The 16,760-nt window shown below is 49.9% G+C and overlaps 1 protein-coding gene across 1 annotated transcript; it reads left to right on the forward strand.

Moving 5' to 3' along the window:
- The first annotated feature begins 531 nt into the window (after positions 1–531).
- On the forward strand, positions 532–4,159 carry NFKBIA (NFKB inhibitor alpha). Its single transcript, XM_034062610.1, has 6 exons — positions 532–840; positions 1,187–1,295; positions 1,829–2,039; positions 2,524–2,612; positions 2,730–2,990; positions 3,423–4,159. Exons 1-6 carry the CDS (start codon positions 569–571, stop codon positions 3,468–3,470), a joined length of 990 nt encoding a protein of 329 aa, XP_033918501.1. The 5' UTR covers positions 532–568; the 3' UTR covers positions 3,471–4,159.
- Positions 4,160–16,760: the final 12,601 nt, after the last annotated feature.

Here is a 16,760-nt window from a genome sequence, read left to right on the forward strand (position 1 = left end):
CATGGGTGGTGGAGCTTCTCTGAGTGCGATCTCCACCGCTTTGTATGCTTGCACACTGGCCCTCTGGCCTGAGACATCCCACAGCCCCTCTTAGCAAACAGCAACTGGTGGAAACTCGCGGGGGATGCAGGGTGCCAGCAGTGCCCAGCATGGTGCGGCCCAGGGAGCAAGGACCCCCGCAGCGAGCAAGAGGCCCCGCAGCAATGCGCACAGCCGCAGCCCCAGTGAGGAGGGGGCACCGGGAGCCTCACGACCGGGCAGGGCAGGGAAAGCCCCCCGGGAAAGCCGGCAAGGGGCAGCTGCCCCGGACGCAGCAGGGAAGTACCGACGGGGACGCCGGGGAGGCGAGTACTTCCCCTGACGTGGATGAACGCCAAGTCCCCTCCCGCGGCAGTGGAGGGGAGGGAAGGGGTCGACTGGGGAGGTGAGGGAGGGGCTGGGCCGAGCCGATCCGCCCTCCCTGCCAGCGGCACCAAGCAGGACCAGACCCGTCGGTCAGGCTTTGAGTGGCTGGAAATTCCCGTCCTCGGCGGCTCCTCCCCTGCAGAAATCCCCTGTCCGGGTGTATATGCGAAGCGCCGCCGCCGCCGCCGCTCACTCGCAGCAAGCCGCCACCATGATCAGTGCTAGCCGTGTCGCCGAGCCGCCGGCTATGGAGGGCTACGAGCAGCCAAAGAAAGACCGTCAGGGCGGGCTCCCGCTCGACGATCGCCACGACAGCGGCTTGGGCTCCCTAAAGGAGGAGGAGTACGGGCAGCTGGTGAAGGAGCTGGAAGACATCCGCTTGCAGCCCCGCGAGCCGCCCGCCTGGGCACAGCAGCTGACGGAGGACGGGGACACGTAAGTGGGGGTCGGGGAAGCTGGGGTCGATGAGCATGGACGTGGCGGGGACATGGCACGGTGGGAACGGGACAGGATGTGCTGCTGGCGGGGAGGCGCCGGCCGGGCGGCGGTGGGGAGGGAAGGGAAGGGAGGAGGAGGAGGCCGGAAAGTCCCTGGAGGGGCGCCAGGGAGAGGCGGCTCCGCAGCGCGGAAAGCCCCGGCCGCCGAAACCCCCAGCTTGCGACACACGCGCATGACCCTGAGCTGGGCCCGCCTCGGCGCTGGGGGTTTAACGTGGGGTTTAACGTGGGGTTTGAGGGGTTTGACGTGGGATGTTTAGGTTTTATTATTTCCTCCCCTGCAGTTTTCTCCACTTGGCGATTATTCACGAGGAAAAGGCCCTGAGCCTGGAGGTGATCCGGCAGACGGCCGGGGACCGTGCTTTCCTCAACTTCCAGAACAACCTCAGCCAGGTACTTGCACCTCCGCAGCCCCCAGATACAGATGATCCCCTGCCACCCGACAAAGGCTCTATGGGAAACCATCCCCCCCCCCCCCCCCCCGCCACACACACACACACACACACACACTTTTATTTTATTTTTTAATCAATGGAATCAATTAAATCATAGCCTGCTTGAATCAAAGCCTGCATTCAGGCAAGTCCCCAGCTGGCTCCAGCCAACGTTACTGCAACACTTCTACCCCGAGAGTGGCACTTAACACCCACATTTTTCAAATGTGATGCAATGGGTTGCATCCCTCTACTGGGATGTTAATGATACCTTTCATATAGATTGACTGTTGGGTATCCGGAGAGCCCTAAGTTCATCACTTCCAGACTAAAGGTCAACTCTACAATATGTTGGGAAGCATAAAGAGCTGAGTTCATGGGATGTGATTTTAACTGGCAGCACAAACCACCAGCAGTTGAGGGGTCTCTCCAGATGTTGCTGCCAGGTTTGTGGCGTAGCTTACAGGTTTGCTTTTTCTCTTTCACCTGCAGACTCCTCTTCACCTGGCAGTGATCACTGACCAGCCTGAAATTGCCGAGCATCTTCTGAAGGCTGGATGCAACCTGGAAATCAGGGACTTCCGAGGAAACACCCCCCTGCACATCGCCTGCCAGCAGGGCTCCCTCAGGAGTGTCAGTGTCCTCACTCAGTACTGCCAGCCACACCACCTCCTCGCTGTCTTACAGGCGACCAACTACAACGGTACGGGCATGCAGCTGTACATCTATGTCAGGGTGCTGTGCTGAGGTTGGGGTTGGTGTTCCATAGAGCCCAAAGACCTCTGGAGAGGTAGAGGAGGATCGTTACACCTGATTGAGAGTTGAGAAGCACACAGCAGTGTCTTGACTTCTTCAAAATGTCACTTAGAGGCCTCTTCACTGTTGATTATTGGCTCTGATGGCTTTGAATTTTGCATTTTTAGCAAGTAATTCTGCAGTGCTCCTGTTTTCTTGGGTTGCAATAAGTTGCACTCAAACACTGAAATGAAGCCTCCAAGAAATCTTTCCAAAATCCAACCCTGTTATTCATACTTACTGGAAGCTGGAAGGCTCTTATGGAAAACACTCTTTTGCCATGGATAAATCGCAAACTTAGATATCATCCTGTCCTATCATCTTGATTTTAACTGAATGCTAGGACATGAGGTTAAACTTACTCAAATTTTCCCTTAATTTGTGTTTTGCAGGACATACATGTCTCCATTTGGCATCTATTCAAGGATACCTTGCTGTTGTTGAATACTTGCTGTCCTTGGGAGCAGATGTGAATGCTCAGGTATGTAATGTATACAGTGAATTTAACTGAGCTGGGTTGTGTAGTTGTTAGAATCAACAGGTCTGTCACAGACTCTGGTTTTCCTAACATGCCAAACCTTGTGTTATTTTTACACAGGAGCCATGCAATGGGAGAACTGCACTACATTTGGCTGTTGACCTGCAGAATTCAGACCTGGTGTCACTTCTGGTGAAACATGGGGCGGACGTGAACAAAGTGACCTACCAGGGATACTCCCCGTATCAGCTCACATGGGGTAGAGAGAATTCCAGCATACAGGAACAGCTGAAGCAGCTGACCATGGTTGACCTGCAGATGTTGCCAGAAAGTGAGGATGAGGAGAGCAGTGAATCAGAGCCCGAATCAACAGAGGATGAAGTAAGTAGCTATTTGCACCTTTTCAGGAGAAGGGAGAATCCTGCCCTTTGTAGGTTTTCTCATGGTGCTATCTATGTAACAGATGGGTATAAATTGCCCATAAAGTAAGATTGCACTATCAACTGTCAAACTTATAAATAGAAAAAGAATAAAAGGTAAAAAATAACCCGAGAGAATGTTGCTTCATGCAACACCATTCTGTTTGCTGATACCTACAGAACCTGTGAAATAAAATTCAAGCTAATGGATGGTTTTCTTCTCCTTAGCATTTGTTTTTCTAACGTTCTTAGTGCTGTTAAATGGCAAATTTGAGTGCAGAAATTTTCCACACTGCTGAAGTCAGGGCATGCAGAATTTGGCAGTTAGCCCAGAGTGGATACCATACTCCCAGTCAGAGTTTTGCATTAACAGCCTTTTGTTTTTTTCTTGCAGCTTATGTATGACGACTGCCTTATTGGAGGACGACAGCTGACGTTTTAAAGCAGAACCTTCTGTGAAAAGAAGTGACTGTGCCCATATGTATAGAAAAAGAACTGACTTTTCGTTTAAAAAGAAAGTCACAATGCAGAGGGAAGAACCAGGAGAGGGATACTACACTGCCCAGCAAGGAGCACATAATTGTGACAGGACGGTTCCAGGTTCTGGCCTGTGTTTAAATACAGGAGTGGAATGTGTAGCACCAGTAGGGATCTGTGATTATGCACACCATCTGATAAAGAGCCACACAGCCAGTGTTCTCAACCCTGTGAAGGTAGCTGACTACACATCTAACCTGCTATCAGCAATCTCTCCTGTGGCATCAAGTACCACAAGGCATGAGTATCCTCTTATGACAAGGCAGGCATGTACCAGCACCCCATCTTCTCAGAGACCTTGTGTTAACTTGTGTCGGGCTGGTGGCACCGCCTGGCCTTACTGAACAACCTCGGCTGCTCCCAGTGTCGTGTCCCAGGCAGAGGAGTCAAGCCAGGGGACTGGTGGCCTCCTGGCTGTTAGAAAAAGTAGCAATAATGTTAACTGTGGGCATTGGAAACAGTATGTTTCACACCATGTGTGTAATAGCTACACTTTTTAGCAATTGTATATTGTGTAAATACTGTACATGTTTGTTTATAATTATTTTGGTACCTGTGAGATATGTATTTATTAAAAAAAGTCAGATTACAGTACCTGGTTTGTGAAATGGTTCATTGCTCATCTCATTGTCCTGAGATCCTGGGGAATCCACCTGCTTTGCTTTTTAAGAAACATTCAACAGCTTATAGACCGATGGGGTCACAGGCTCAGGAGTTTGAGGTGGTTTCAGTGGCAGGAAGACATCAAGAGTCTGCAGCTCCCAGCCCTTCTGCTACAGCTAATTTTGGAAGATGTGGGTAGCGTTTCCTGTGCCTGTGTCAGCAGGTGGGCTGTGGGGCTGGGGTTCCCCCTCTGACACCCAAGTACCAGGTCTCGCTGCTACAGAGGGGCTCTGAGGCTGCTTGTGGCAGTATCTACCTGCCTTCATGGCACCTTTTGTTCCAGCTTCAGTACTCAGCAGCTCCTGCTGGGACTTGCCAGTGGAGGCTGGAGTTGGCAACATTGCTTGCTCTCTTTGTTTATCACCTGGCCCAGCTCTGGTTTGAACTTGGACACATTAGGATTTTCCAAAGGGGATTTCCGCAGGAAGAGGAGCACACGCCCGAGAACACGTGCTGCTGCCTTCCAGCCCTGAAATTCAGGCATGGGGCCTCCCTCTTCCTGCTGCAGGAGTTACAGCTCTTCCTCATCCAATGCAGAGCAGTGGAGGATGTGGTTTTAACCCACTTCAGTTACTCCTGCTTGTTTCCCTCCAGCATTCTAGCTGATGGAATCACTTTGCTCAAATCATCACCTGCACCTGATTATCTGTTGGCAGCACAGGACTAATTGTAGTCATAGATTTTAACCCATTGTGTAACTATGCAAATGATGGGTTGCATAAAGGATGACCGTGCTCTATTCATTCTGTGCTGTAACCCCCTGGATGGGGATGGGGCACGGCAGAGCTGCTGACACAGGACCGAGCTCTGCCAAGAGGGTTGGCCAGAGGACTTGTGTGCTACTGGCACCCAGCCCAGCTCAGGCCACTGGAGAAGGCCAGAGTTCCAAATTACACAGGGACACCCATTCCCTTTTCTGCTCTGCTCTCCCAAGGTGTTCCCGACACATGACCTGCTCTAAGGAAGGGTCTCTGGTATGAGGAAGAGCACCACAGCGGGCTGTGTGCTTCCTAATTTGCATGGGAGTCAAAGGCTATTGTGGAAAGGATTATATAAAATTGTCATCCTGAGTCATTTTTATTTCCCTTGCACTCTCATTGCATGAGCATAGCCCAGGTGTATGCACTGGAACTTCCTCCTGGCACACAGGGCCATGCCTGCATTGCAAACCTGCAAAGTTTTCCAGGTGTGGGGCTGGGTGAGAATCTGCCAAACTCTTCTTCTTCTTCTTGGGAATTCACCCTGCCCTCCAAGTGGCCATTAAAACTGAGCTGAGACTGGGAACAGAGGGTGGGTGGGATTACCACCTGCTGCGAAGAATCCCTAGTGATTTTCAACCTCTCTTGACTAAACACAGTGTTGCCACTGCTGGAAATAAACCAGGCAATGTTCCTCTAACAAGCTACACTTCAGTTTCCCTTTTGCAAAACAGAAGCTGGAAATCCTGCCGAGGCCTTGCAGAGGCATTCACCTGCTATTGGTATCAGTGTTCTGGAAGTGCTCACGTACATGGCTGGCCGTACTATGCAAATATTTAAACAGATACCATTTGAAAGCAAATTCTTTTTATTCGAAGGCTAGAGGGAGGGAGGAAAGAACAGTTATTACTAGTACCAGGTTGGTCAAGTAGTTTCAGAGGCAGCAGCAGGTTCCCTGCTGCCCATTGCAACATTTGGACAAACAGTATCTCAGGAAGGTTCTGTTACAATCTTGCAAGGATGCTATAATGACTTAAGTTAAGCGAACGCTCTATTGTACGAGGAAGTTTTGCAGCTAAACAAATCATTGCTCAGGTACTGCATGCTGGTTATGCCACTGTTAGCCTCTGCCAGTCATGTAAAAGTAACCTAGTGTTGTATGTAGAGGAACCATAGGTAAAGCAAGTCAGACAGAGATGAATGTGAGTATATGTGTTTGTTAGCAAAATAGGTTGGGGCATGTTGTGTATTTGTGCATTGCTAACATGGGGATATGCAGTGGGGAGTTTTGCCTGTTCAATTGATGGCATAACGAGATCAGCCACTGTCAGCGACCCCCGCACGCCCAGTTTCAAACATGTGCCCTTAACTGCTGCATGTCCACCCTGTCTCTGGGCTTTTCCACACCTATGTCTTCAGAAAGATCTGAGAGTAGTTTTGGTGATAGCCTGCCTTCATGCTTTCGTGATAACCTGCCTTCATGACACTTTGGCAGATATGTTGAATGGTCCCATTTGCAGGACTTGGAGAAAGAACTCCTTTTGCGTTTATTTTGCCAGCATCACTTTTTCCCTATTCAGCTGCCATGGCTGCTATTAGCAGAGCACAGTAGCTTGCTCTCACGTGTCCTACTACCAGTGTTTCCCTATGCTGGCATAGGGTTCAAAATTCTCTCCCAGCACCTTTGGCAGCTGCCCTGGGTAGCTCAGCAAGCTCCAAGAGCAGTCATGCTGCTGCAGATCAAGGTCCTCTGAAGTTCAGTTTTAATTTCCTGCCTTCAACTTCTCTCCATTAGTCTCCTTCCTTTCCTCAGCTCCTGACATGCATGTGTCCTCTGCTCTTACTGCCCCTGTGTCCACCTCTGCCTGCTCTTCTCTGCCTTCCAGGATGAGCACCTTTCCTCCCTCTTCTTCTGCAACACCAGCTCACCATGAAGTCATTCACCCATCATGACAACGCACAACATGAGGCTACATTTCTGTTTCCAGCCTTTCTCTGCTGCTCATTCTTGTAAATCTCTTTGATAATCCCATGGGGATATTCCCCTACTTCCTTATATTGCACACAAAGAGCTGAACTACCCATTTCTTCCCACACATTCCTCTTCCTCCTTGCGCTACAGCTCCCTGCAGAGCTCCCTCATCCCAGGCATAACCCAGGGGCCACCTTCAGTCCTTGCCACTCAGCTCACTCAGCATGAACCCTGGACTTCTCAAGAACCTTATGGTGGTGACTGATAGATAAAATGCAGGCTGCCAGGTCAGCAATGGCAGAGAGCAGAGACCAGGGTCTGGTTTTCCCCCAGTAAATTGTGAACCCTTCTCTTCCATTCACTGCAGCTTTGGGAAGTGTTAAAAGCAAGGGCAAAAGGCAGCCCTGCACCTAGGGACATGCAAGGGGAGGATGTGTCCTCCCACTAGCTCCAGCACCAGCCTGACCTTTGCAGTTATGAGCAAAGACCTTTCACCACTCTGCCCACCTGCTCGCTCTGCTGCTCTCGGGTTATGGTACAGTGTGCTTCTCACATGCAGCTTGGGCTGTGTGGGCTGCTTGATGCATAGGTGGGTATCTCAGCTCCCTCAGCAGAGAGACATGGGGTGGATGGCCCTGGGGAGCTGCCTGCCTGGTGATGGGCTTGGAGACCATGAGAGGCCACAGTTCTAACTTGGATGCCTTAAATCCTGCTCTCCTCCTCCTCCTTCAGCCTTCTGACATTAGAAAGGAGCTTCCTATTGATTACTCAGCATTTTACACACCAAGAAGAAATGTAGGACCAGACAGGAGCCAATGGACAGTGTTTACCAACCATGCGACTGGCATCCAGCTGGTGGGCAGCATCCACCTGCCTGCCCCAGCAGGGCTTGAAGCACCAGAAGGCAGTGAGGTTACCAGGACCCTTAACCTATTCCCAGAAGAGCAGCCCACTACTGCTGCCTTTGCCTTACAGCCACATTTCGTATTTGGATGAGCAAGATGGTTGAGTGAGGAAAGGAAGAGGTGGAACTAGCAACAAAACCTAAGGAAAGACTGTGATCTCTGAGGAGGAGAAGTATAATCTGTGAGTTGTCTTAATGGAAATCTCTTCAGTGTTGGTGGATTCTGGGCTGGGCAGGGGCTCAGCACAGATCATTTTTCTGCAGGAGTTTAGCTGTGGAAATAATTAAGCATCTGGTGTTTCTAGAAAAAAGTATCGCAGAACGGAGTTCAGGGATGGCAGGGAGGACCCTTTCCCTGGAAGAAAGACCACCCTCGCTTCAGGGGAGTGCAGGAAGGGCTTTTCCAGCATTACTGTGCTCCCAGTGCCTGTGCTTTGCTGGAGAATGAGAGCTGTGTGGGATCTCAAGGGATGAGGGAGCAGGAAAGTTCTGCTCCCTTGCACCAGCCAGGGTGGCATACACTGCTGGGACCCCCACTGAACAGCCTCTCCCTCTCTCCAGCCTGTCACAGCTCTGGCACCTCACACCTCTACGATCCTTCAGGCAGCTCTCTGAAATACTAGCATCAGGGCCAAAAGGCTCCCTTTAAACGCTGACACATTTATCAGGGCACAATGTAAGAAGCCAAAGTCTGGAGGGGTTGAAACCTCCCTGAACACCCTGGAGGTTTTTCTGCCCTTCCTCCCTCCCCTTGCTCCAGTGTCCAGATTTTCCCACAACAGTCTCCCTGTCCAATTTTCCAAACAGGACTTTCCAGTCTCTGTCAGAAGAGAGCTGGGGTTTTCCCCGTTCACTCCTTTCTGCAGTTTTACCCCTTTACAGCAGCCGCATGTTATGGCACCAGGCCCCATTGCTTCTCCAGCAGTGTGAGTGCAGCCTCCTTCCTGCCCACCACCAGCCCAGGGGCTTCCCTGCTCTGAAGGAAGAGGCCTGAACCCTTTTATTTTAAATGCTTTTCCTATTCCTAGTTTTAGCTAGTTCAGATTCATTTTCCTACCCACCTTTCAAGGGAAGCTCTCCATCCCTCTAGCTGAAAGCAAAACAAGAGCAAATGTGTGCAAAGTGTTGCAAGAAAGAGCCTTAAAACACAAGTATTTTTAACACACACACACACACAGAGTGAAGGGCACACAGCTGCAATTACAGTGTGACAATTAACCCAGTTAATTATTAGCCCTGGATTTCTGTAGCTTGGAGGAGGGAATTTCCCAAGGTCCTACAGAAGATTTCTGTAAGCATTGCTGCTCTGCTTCAGCAACATTCCTTGTTTGTGCTGGGGAGTGCCCAGGGGTCAAGCCAGATGAAGTCCCTTGGAGGAGGACTGACCGGTGATAAAGGAGAGCCTGTGGTGTTCCCTCATGCCGTGTGGGAGAACTGTGTGGTGGTTCTCTGCAAGAGAAAAGGACCCAGTCAAAGCTCTGCATGTGTGCTAAGGGCTGTCAGTCAGTAAGAGTGGCTGCCCAACCTGTGCAGCACACAGAAATGAAACCACCTTCTTCTTTCAGATTTTCCTAAGTGGATGGGTTTCCATTCCAGAGTGCATCAAGGCTGATATTTCTGGATTTCATCTAAAAACTCAGATCTGACTTCTGGCAGCAGCTTCTCCAACTCATTTTGCCCCAGCAAGCAAACAAGCAAGCCGTCCCCCAGGCTGCATGGAGACTCCTTATCTCAGGCTGTGCCAAGCATTGCTTGGGCAAAACCCTCCCAAGGAGGGGGATTAAGACTATCCATTCACCCCAAGCACACTTGACCTCCATCTCCTCTCAAACAGCCTATGAAGTTTCCTGAGCTGTAGTAAAACATCTAACATCATCCATCTGTCCATCCACCCCAGACTCTCCATGCTCCCATCTTTGCAGCCCTGATTGCCAGCAGCCGCAGGCTGATATGCATGGTACCAAACAACTAGACTACCCCACTGAGATGAAGGAAAACTCACAGGCTGTTATGTCTAATGCCTTGACAATCACTCTGACAGGACAGAGCTCAGACCTGTGGAAACTGAAATTATTAGGTAGAAATGGGGTTAACTGGCAGTGGTGCAGGAGGCTGGCAGGCTTTGCCTGCTGTCAGTTTAAACAGGTGATCAAACAGCACAAGGGCATGTCCAGTGAGTGTGAAATGGCTAGAAGGCAGAGGGGAAAATAGCAGCAGTGCCACTGGGGTGTGAAAGCTGGGTGAGATACCACTGGTAGTAGACATGGCCCAGCAGTTCCCCCAGCTCTATTGCAGGGGTGGCCTCATCCCCTTCACATCCAGCAGCAGCAACTTTTCACGCAGAAATGCTTAAGCTTAATGCCCCACAGCATCTTCCCCTCTGGCTCTGTCCCAGGGAAAGGGATGTGAGCAGGTCCAGGAAAGGCCAGGACTTCTGGCTAGGACTGCCTTCTGCCAGTTTCCCTTCTCCGTACAGCTGATTCCCAGGGTGATCCTATCACTCACTTCCCTCTGCAAGCCGCTTTTGCATCTGAGAGACTTGTGGAGTAAGGAACTGATAAATCTTCATTTCCTGTTTCAGAGAAGTCTGGGTAAAGTGAGAAAGGGAAACCATGGAGGTTACTTGGCAGTTAGCTTCCTTTCATCAGCAGTTCCAGGCACATGGTAGCATGACAAAGCCTTCCCAGGTGCGATGCTCTGGGAAGCCTCTTCCTAAAAACAGCCATGCTGAGGGGCAGAAGACAAGAGGACCAAGCTGCATCCATGCAGCACACAAAATTAGAGAAGAGCATCTCAATAGAGCATGTGGCAGCTCTGTGCTGCAAGTAGGACCAGACTTTTCTCACAAAGACTTGCATGTGCAGAAGGTGTGACCACAGCATCCTTAGAATGAGTGCCAGTATCTCCAAATTTTCTGCTTCAAATCTGAGGACAAGTAGAATAATTCAAAATAACCAATTGCTTCCATTTTGCAAAGGATATGTTTTGCTCTCCTTTGTTTCAGCTAGAAACTATGTATTGTTTAAAAAGAATAGTATGACAGAAATCTCACTGAGAACTTCCCAGCTGAAAGAGACCACTTCTGTAGACTCAGAAAACAAGAATTTATTTTGTTTTTTCTTACTCACTGGAAACTTTGGGTGTTTGTTTCCTCACTCACCTGAAAAAAATTCTAGTCCTAGGCTTTTGCAGTTGCGACATAGCAGAACTTCCTCTCCCAGTCTTCTGAGTCATCTGAACTGGGCATACCTTTGACCTGGGGCTTACCATGTCATCTCTGAAAAGCCAACCCCCAAATTTGCATGCAATTTCCATCTATATAATAGCTATTAAACTCCTCATGCTCGTGTAGGGGCACATCTTCACTTAGCCTTACAGCTAGCAGCCTTCCATTAGGTCTGCTTAGCTGCCTCTCGCCATCCCAGCATCTACTCTCCTCACATACACATATTGTGTCCCCTTTACCCATTGACTTGATCTTTTGACTTCTCTAAATACACCACATAAACTCAGCTGGCAGGAGGTAATATTTTCAAAATTGATCTTGAAAGCATTTTTGTGCTGAAAGTTTTGAGGCTGCAAATCAATCCATGGCAAATGTACGGCTTCTGGTGAGGTACTGGAACAGGTTGCCCAGGGAGGTTGTAAATGCTTCATCCCTGGCAGTGTTCAAGGCCAGGTTGGATGGAGCCTTGGGTGACATGGTTTAGTGTGTGTGTGGTGTCCTTGCCCATGGCAGGGGGGTTCAAACTTGATGATCTTAAGGTCCTTTCTAACCCTAACTATTCTGTGATTCTGACACCAACCAGTGTCCTGCTGCTGAAGATTTTGCCCATGACTTAGACCATGTCTGGAGACTGATTCAACCCAAGGCATGAAGCCAATGCACATGACCCAGGGAGTGTTAGGTGTTTCCCATGTAGATGCTTTCATTCAGCAATAAAGCAAATGCAGCTTGGTGTGTCCTCTTCCTGGAGGCAAATCCCTTGCATTGTAAGCATATTCATCATGAAACACCACTGCACATGGCTTCTCAACATCATCATAGGAAAAATGTTATCTCTGCAGCCATTCCACTTCAATGAGTTTACAGCTGGGCTCTTGAATGCTGTCAATAAAAGTGCATGTTCGTTATAAGCGTAAGATAAGGACAGCTCTGTGTGGCCTTATTCATAATTTTGCTTAATAGCACATGAAATACCTTAATCTTCAATCGCCAGAGCGTCTGAGTCCTGTCTCTGTGTATAGCAAAGAAATCCTCTGGGAGCAGCTTCCTTTTAGGTGGTGGCAAGCCTCCCACCATGCTGCACTGGTGAAGATGCTCTGCTGTGCAGAGGGCTGGCACAACACAAGTGATCCTGTCCTTCAGTGCCCCTTCCCACAGGTCTGCCTGCTGGCACTGCAGGGAAAGAGACAGCTTTTGTCGCAGGCTGGATATGACCCTGGCCCACCACAGAGGTGAGGAGGGTACAGCACTGCTGGGCCCCATCTCAAAAGGGGATTTTAAGAGTGAACCAAAATGCAAGTGTGCCCTCATGGTAGGGCAGACTTTTCTATCACATTTCATCATCACTTAGCCTGAAAAGCAGTGCTGTGACACACACACAGTGGTTGCTGTTTGCTCCTGGTGGCAGCTTAACCCTGTCCAGGGGTGACCATCCGGTGCAAGTGCTCCTGGTGGAGCCTGTGGTTGGAGAAGGAGGTGGTCCCCGGCCCTGCAGCACACTGGTGCCTGGCACCCCAAGCCCTATCCAGTTAGCTGTCAGGGACCTGCTTCAGCAAACCACAGGAGGAAGTCAAAAACAAGATGTGTGAGATCAGTGAAGTATGCAGAGCACGGTCCCACTTAACCTCACCAATCTGTCAGCGTATGGGAATCCAGAGTTCAGGGCATAAATCACCAACAGCGGATGTAAACAGTCATGACAATGAGAAGAAAGCAAGCTTCAAAATGAGGGTAAACACAGCAGATGTCACCCTTTAAAGGGTTAAAGCAGAGAGGTACCATGTACCTTCAACCCGCTTACCATCTCTGAGCTGAGCCTCCAGGAGCTCTTCAGAAAGGAAAGAGCAAGCTGGTGCACAGTGACTGAGCTGCTTTGCATGGGATTTCATTTTATTTTTTTTTATGAAGCACTGGTGAGAAAAAGAGGCAGTGATAGTAAATGCAAATATCTGCAAGACATCAAGGCTTCAGCAGGGAACCTGGGCAACTCTACAGTCCCTGAGCACAAGGATAAGGGAGCTGTGTGGTTTGAACTTATGACTGCCATGGATCTTGCTGCAATGACTGACTGCTTTCCTGGCTGGGAGATAAGTCCCTTTACCCATCAACATCACTTGGGTTTTTTTGGCTCCTACTCAGATTTGATTAAAATATGTACTGAAGACTCTTAACAGCAAGAGCTCAACACGCATGGCTGCTTTTGGCATTACAAGAAATGTAGAAGAAAGAGGAAATTATTTGAACTGTGTGCATGCAGCATGAGCTGCATTAAGCTGCAGATAGGATGATTCTTCCCTGATGTAGTGCAGCAGCTGCACTGGTGTCTCTCCTACTGACAGATAAATTATTTCTTGCACAGCTGTAATGATATACCTAGTGAACTTGTGACTGCATAAATGCAGAGCATCTCCCTTTTGCTAACTGGTAACCTGCTGGGCCATCTGCCCCTGCACAGCACCACACAGATCTCATCTGTAACATCAGATATGCTGCTGGCAGGGTTTGAGATTCCCCAGGAGGGGCCTCTGTGAGAGCTATGTGCTTCCAGCATCTGCCAGCTGAGGCTGCAGATGTCCCAGGAGAAAACCTCTGTACGAGGAGCCAGGATGGTCAATACCAAAGGAATGAGGGAGAGGGAAGGAAATGTTTTTGCTAGCAAACAGCCAGCAAATTAATTTAGGAATTGCAATAACAGCAGTGAGCCTGGCCAAAAATACTTGTAGTACAAATGCCATAAGTCCCTGATGGGGAAAACTGAGGTACAGATAGTAAGTGGTTTATGCTGCAGCACAGGAGGGCTCAGCCTGCTCCTTAACAGTACCTAGTACAACAAGAAAGTTAAACATCACCTCTTCTTTAAAGCACCTTCTGGTAACAGCAGTGGCATGTCCTGGCAAAGGCTGGGGCCAGCTCTACCTCTGCTGCTCACCATGTGTGTGACTGGGGCAAAGCCCAGACAGCCCCTGTGGCTCTGCTGCTCCTCACCCGGGCAGGCTTCACATGCACCTTCGGGTGCTGCAAACCAGCAAACACAAAATGTTGCTGTAGGACATGGAGTCACAGCTCATGCCAGCCTTGTGGCCAGCAGCATCCCTGGCCCAGCTCTGGGTTCTAAGCTCCCGAGGGCAGGGACTATTCTAAATAAGTGTTTGCAGAGCTGCCTCCAGTCCCCTCCTCTGCGGAGCCACAAAGTATATGAACTGGTAAAACCAGCACCTACAGTGTTAAAGTAGTTGGTGCTTCCAGCTGCATATGTACTCACTTTGATGTCTGTTAGGTCAGCCAAGATTTGGGCTGTCACCTGTGCACCAGGCCTCCCTTGGATTCTTTAGATTCTACTAAATGAGCAGACTTCCATCCGTGATGTGCAATAAGGGAAGGTAAAAGGCTGTGGACTCCCGTAAGCAGAGCTACTTGGAAATTCAGGAGGATTTCTTGCTGGGTGGGGGCCGCTCCATACAGCCAGTTTCACCTTTGCTCAGCCCTGCTGGCAGAGGCACTCTATGCAAATGCTGTTCTCTGAGCTTTCACACACAGCACTTTCAAAAGGTTTGAGGTCTTCATAAAGAAATCTATAGGATCAGATTTTCCTAGGGCCCCTCAAGTCATCTTATTAATCACCAGGACCATTCTCAAATGTCTTTTAACATTGAGAAATTCCACTTAATCACAGCCTGCCCTGCTACCACCTTCTCAGCATCAGATGGAGAAAGAAATGATGCAGCGAGGACCTTAGTCACACCAACACTGCTTCAAAGCTGAGCTGGGGAATGGTACATGAATCATCCTTGCCTTTTATTTCTTTTAAGGGACATAGAGAAGACAACTGCTGAGAGTAAAATGCACGAAGCAGTGACAGGTCTTCCTGTTTCTTTCCCATCTCAGGTGCTGCATGCTCCTTCCTTGCACTTCAGGTGTATCTAATGAAAAAGCCCTTCTCTCTTTCAAGCTGCTCCTTGGAGATTTGGTTATCACACCTCAGCAAGTGCAGAGCCACACAGTGCTGTTTTCTGGGACCGTCTGGCACACTGAATTGCAGGATATTTTCCAAGCCTTTTCCTCCTTCCAGAGGACTTTTCTGTGTGTACAGAAGGACAATGGGATGTGATGCTGGGAGATAAAAGATCAGCTCCTTGGAAAGGCATAAGACATCACTTGTACACACCTCCCTGCTCTCTGGAGTCCACAGAGCACATCCAGTGCCCAGGACAGGGGGCATGGAGCTGCCTACACAAACAAAAGGCGAATACCAAGGCCAGAGGTGCACCTCCAGTATGAGGCTGGCCAGTACAGCAGAGAGAAGGAAGTGAATCAGGATCAGAAGTCATGACAGTGCTGTGCTGTGGAAAGAGCTCCCTATGGCCTCTCTTTTTGTCCCCCGATCTGAGGCACACAGAAAGGAGCACATCCCAGGATAGCTTAGGGCTCTGCAGGCTGTCCCTTTCCTGCAGCAGGACAGCCCAGTAAGGCTTGCTCCAAAGCACTGTAATACTGGAGCAGAAACCCTCTCTGCATAGAAGAAGAGGGCAGGGGAAAACCAGCTGGAATATTTTGCCTCCTTTCTTTTCCACTGGAAAATGCGTAACCCCAAATCCCCATGGGTTGGAGAGGAGTAGATATCTTGCTAGAAGAATCCAGACGTGCTTTGAGCAAGGCTTAGGTAACACTCAGCTGAAGAGCCAGGAGCTGAACTCCACACGAACACTCCCTCCACCCCTTCAGCCTGCTCCCGTGCAGCTAAATGCTATGATCTTCTGGGGCAGGCAGTGCAGTGCCTCAGCCATGGCTGCCTGCCAAAGGGAGCTGCAGGCCTTGCCTCTGCCCTGGCAGTCAGGCGTGCTGCAGGGCCTGCCCCTGCAGGCTGTCCCACAGGGACTGGGATCCGGCCTGGCAGCAGGCTGGAAAAAGCATGTAACTCACTGAAAGCTGGGTTATGGTGTGCTGTGAAAAACCCCAGTGTACTGCTGAGGAGAAATCCCAGCAAGCTGCTTGGGTAGGCAGGGGTTGCCCTATTTCTTTTTGGGGTTTCCTAGCCTAAAATAAAGGCGCCTCTGCTGAGCTTACCATGCCTGCGGTAAGCTTGGCAGGTTGCATGCGAGTGATCTCCAGCAGAAGAGGGAACGGCCTGTGCAGTACAGCCAGGGCACTTCAGCTGCACTAGTGCAATCTGGAGTCCAGGATTGCCAAGCACACTCAGGTGACCAGTCACAGCTGCTGTTTTGCTGGGGTTGCTCAGTGTCAGCTGCCAATATCCTCAGCTTCAGCACAAACACTTCCAAGGGAGAGCACGGGGAGGCTGCAGGTACTGGTCTGTGCTCAGTGCATCTCTTCCAGAGAGAAGGTCAGAGAAATCCTCCCCTGCAGACCTCTTCTCAAGGATGGAGCTATGCACTGCCCTGGTGGCCTCTTCCATATGCCCCACAAATGTGCTGGCAGGCTGTAAGTGTTCCTTGCTGGTCTGAGCCCTGATTTGGGCAGAAATTTACCACCAATTCCGCAGCTAGGGCTGTGCATGGAGTAGCTCGTCATTAATCACAGTACACTTGCTTTTCTGTTGCCACCAGCTTGCAGCCGTCCAAACTCAAATGACATGTAAACCTGGGAATCCCCCCACCCCAAACCTTTCTATGACCCAAATAAAAACACCTCTGTAAACCACTGGCTATCAATACTGTTCCAGCTGTAGGCAGGATGCCTTTAGTCATAGAGCCACATCTTAATGCCAGTGCTTG

This window comes from Melopsittacus undulatus, chromosome 4 (genome assembly GCF_012275295.1).
Source record: "Melopsittacus undulatus isolate bMelUnd1 chromosome 4, bMelUnd1.mat.Z, whole genome shotgun sequence".
NCBI classification, from domain to species: Eukaryota; Metazoa; Chordata; class Aves; order Psittaciformes; family Psittaculidae; genus Melopsittacus; species Melopsittacus undulatus.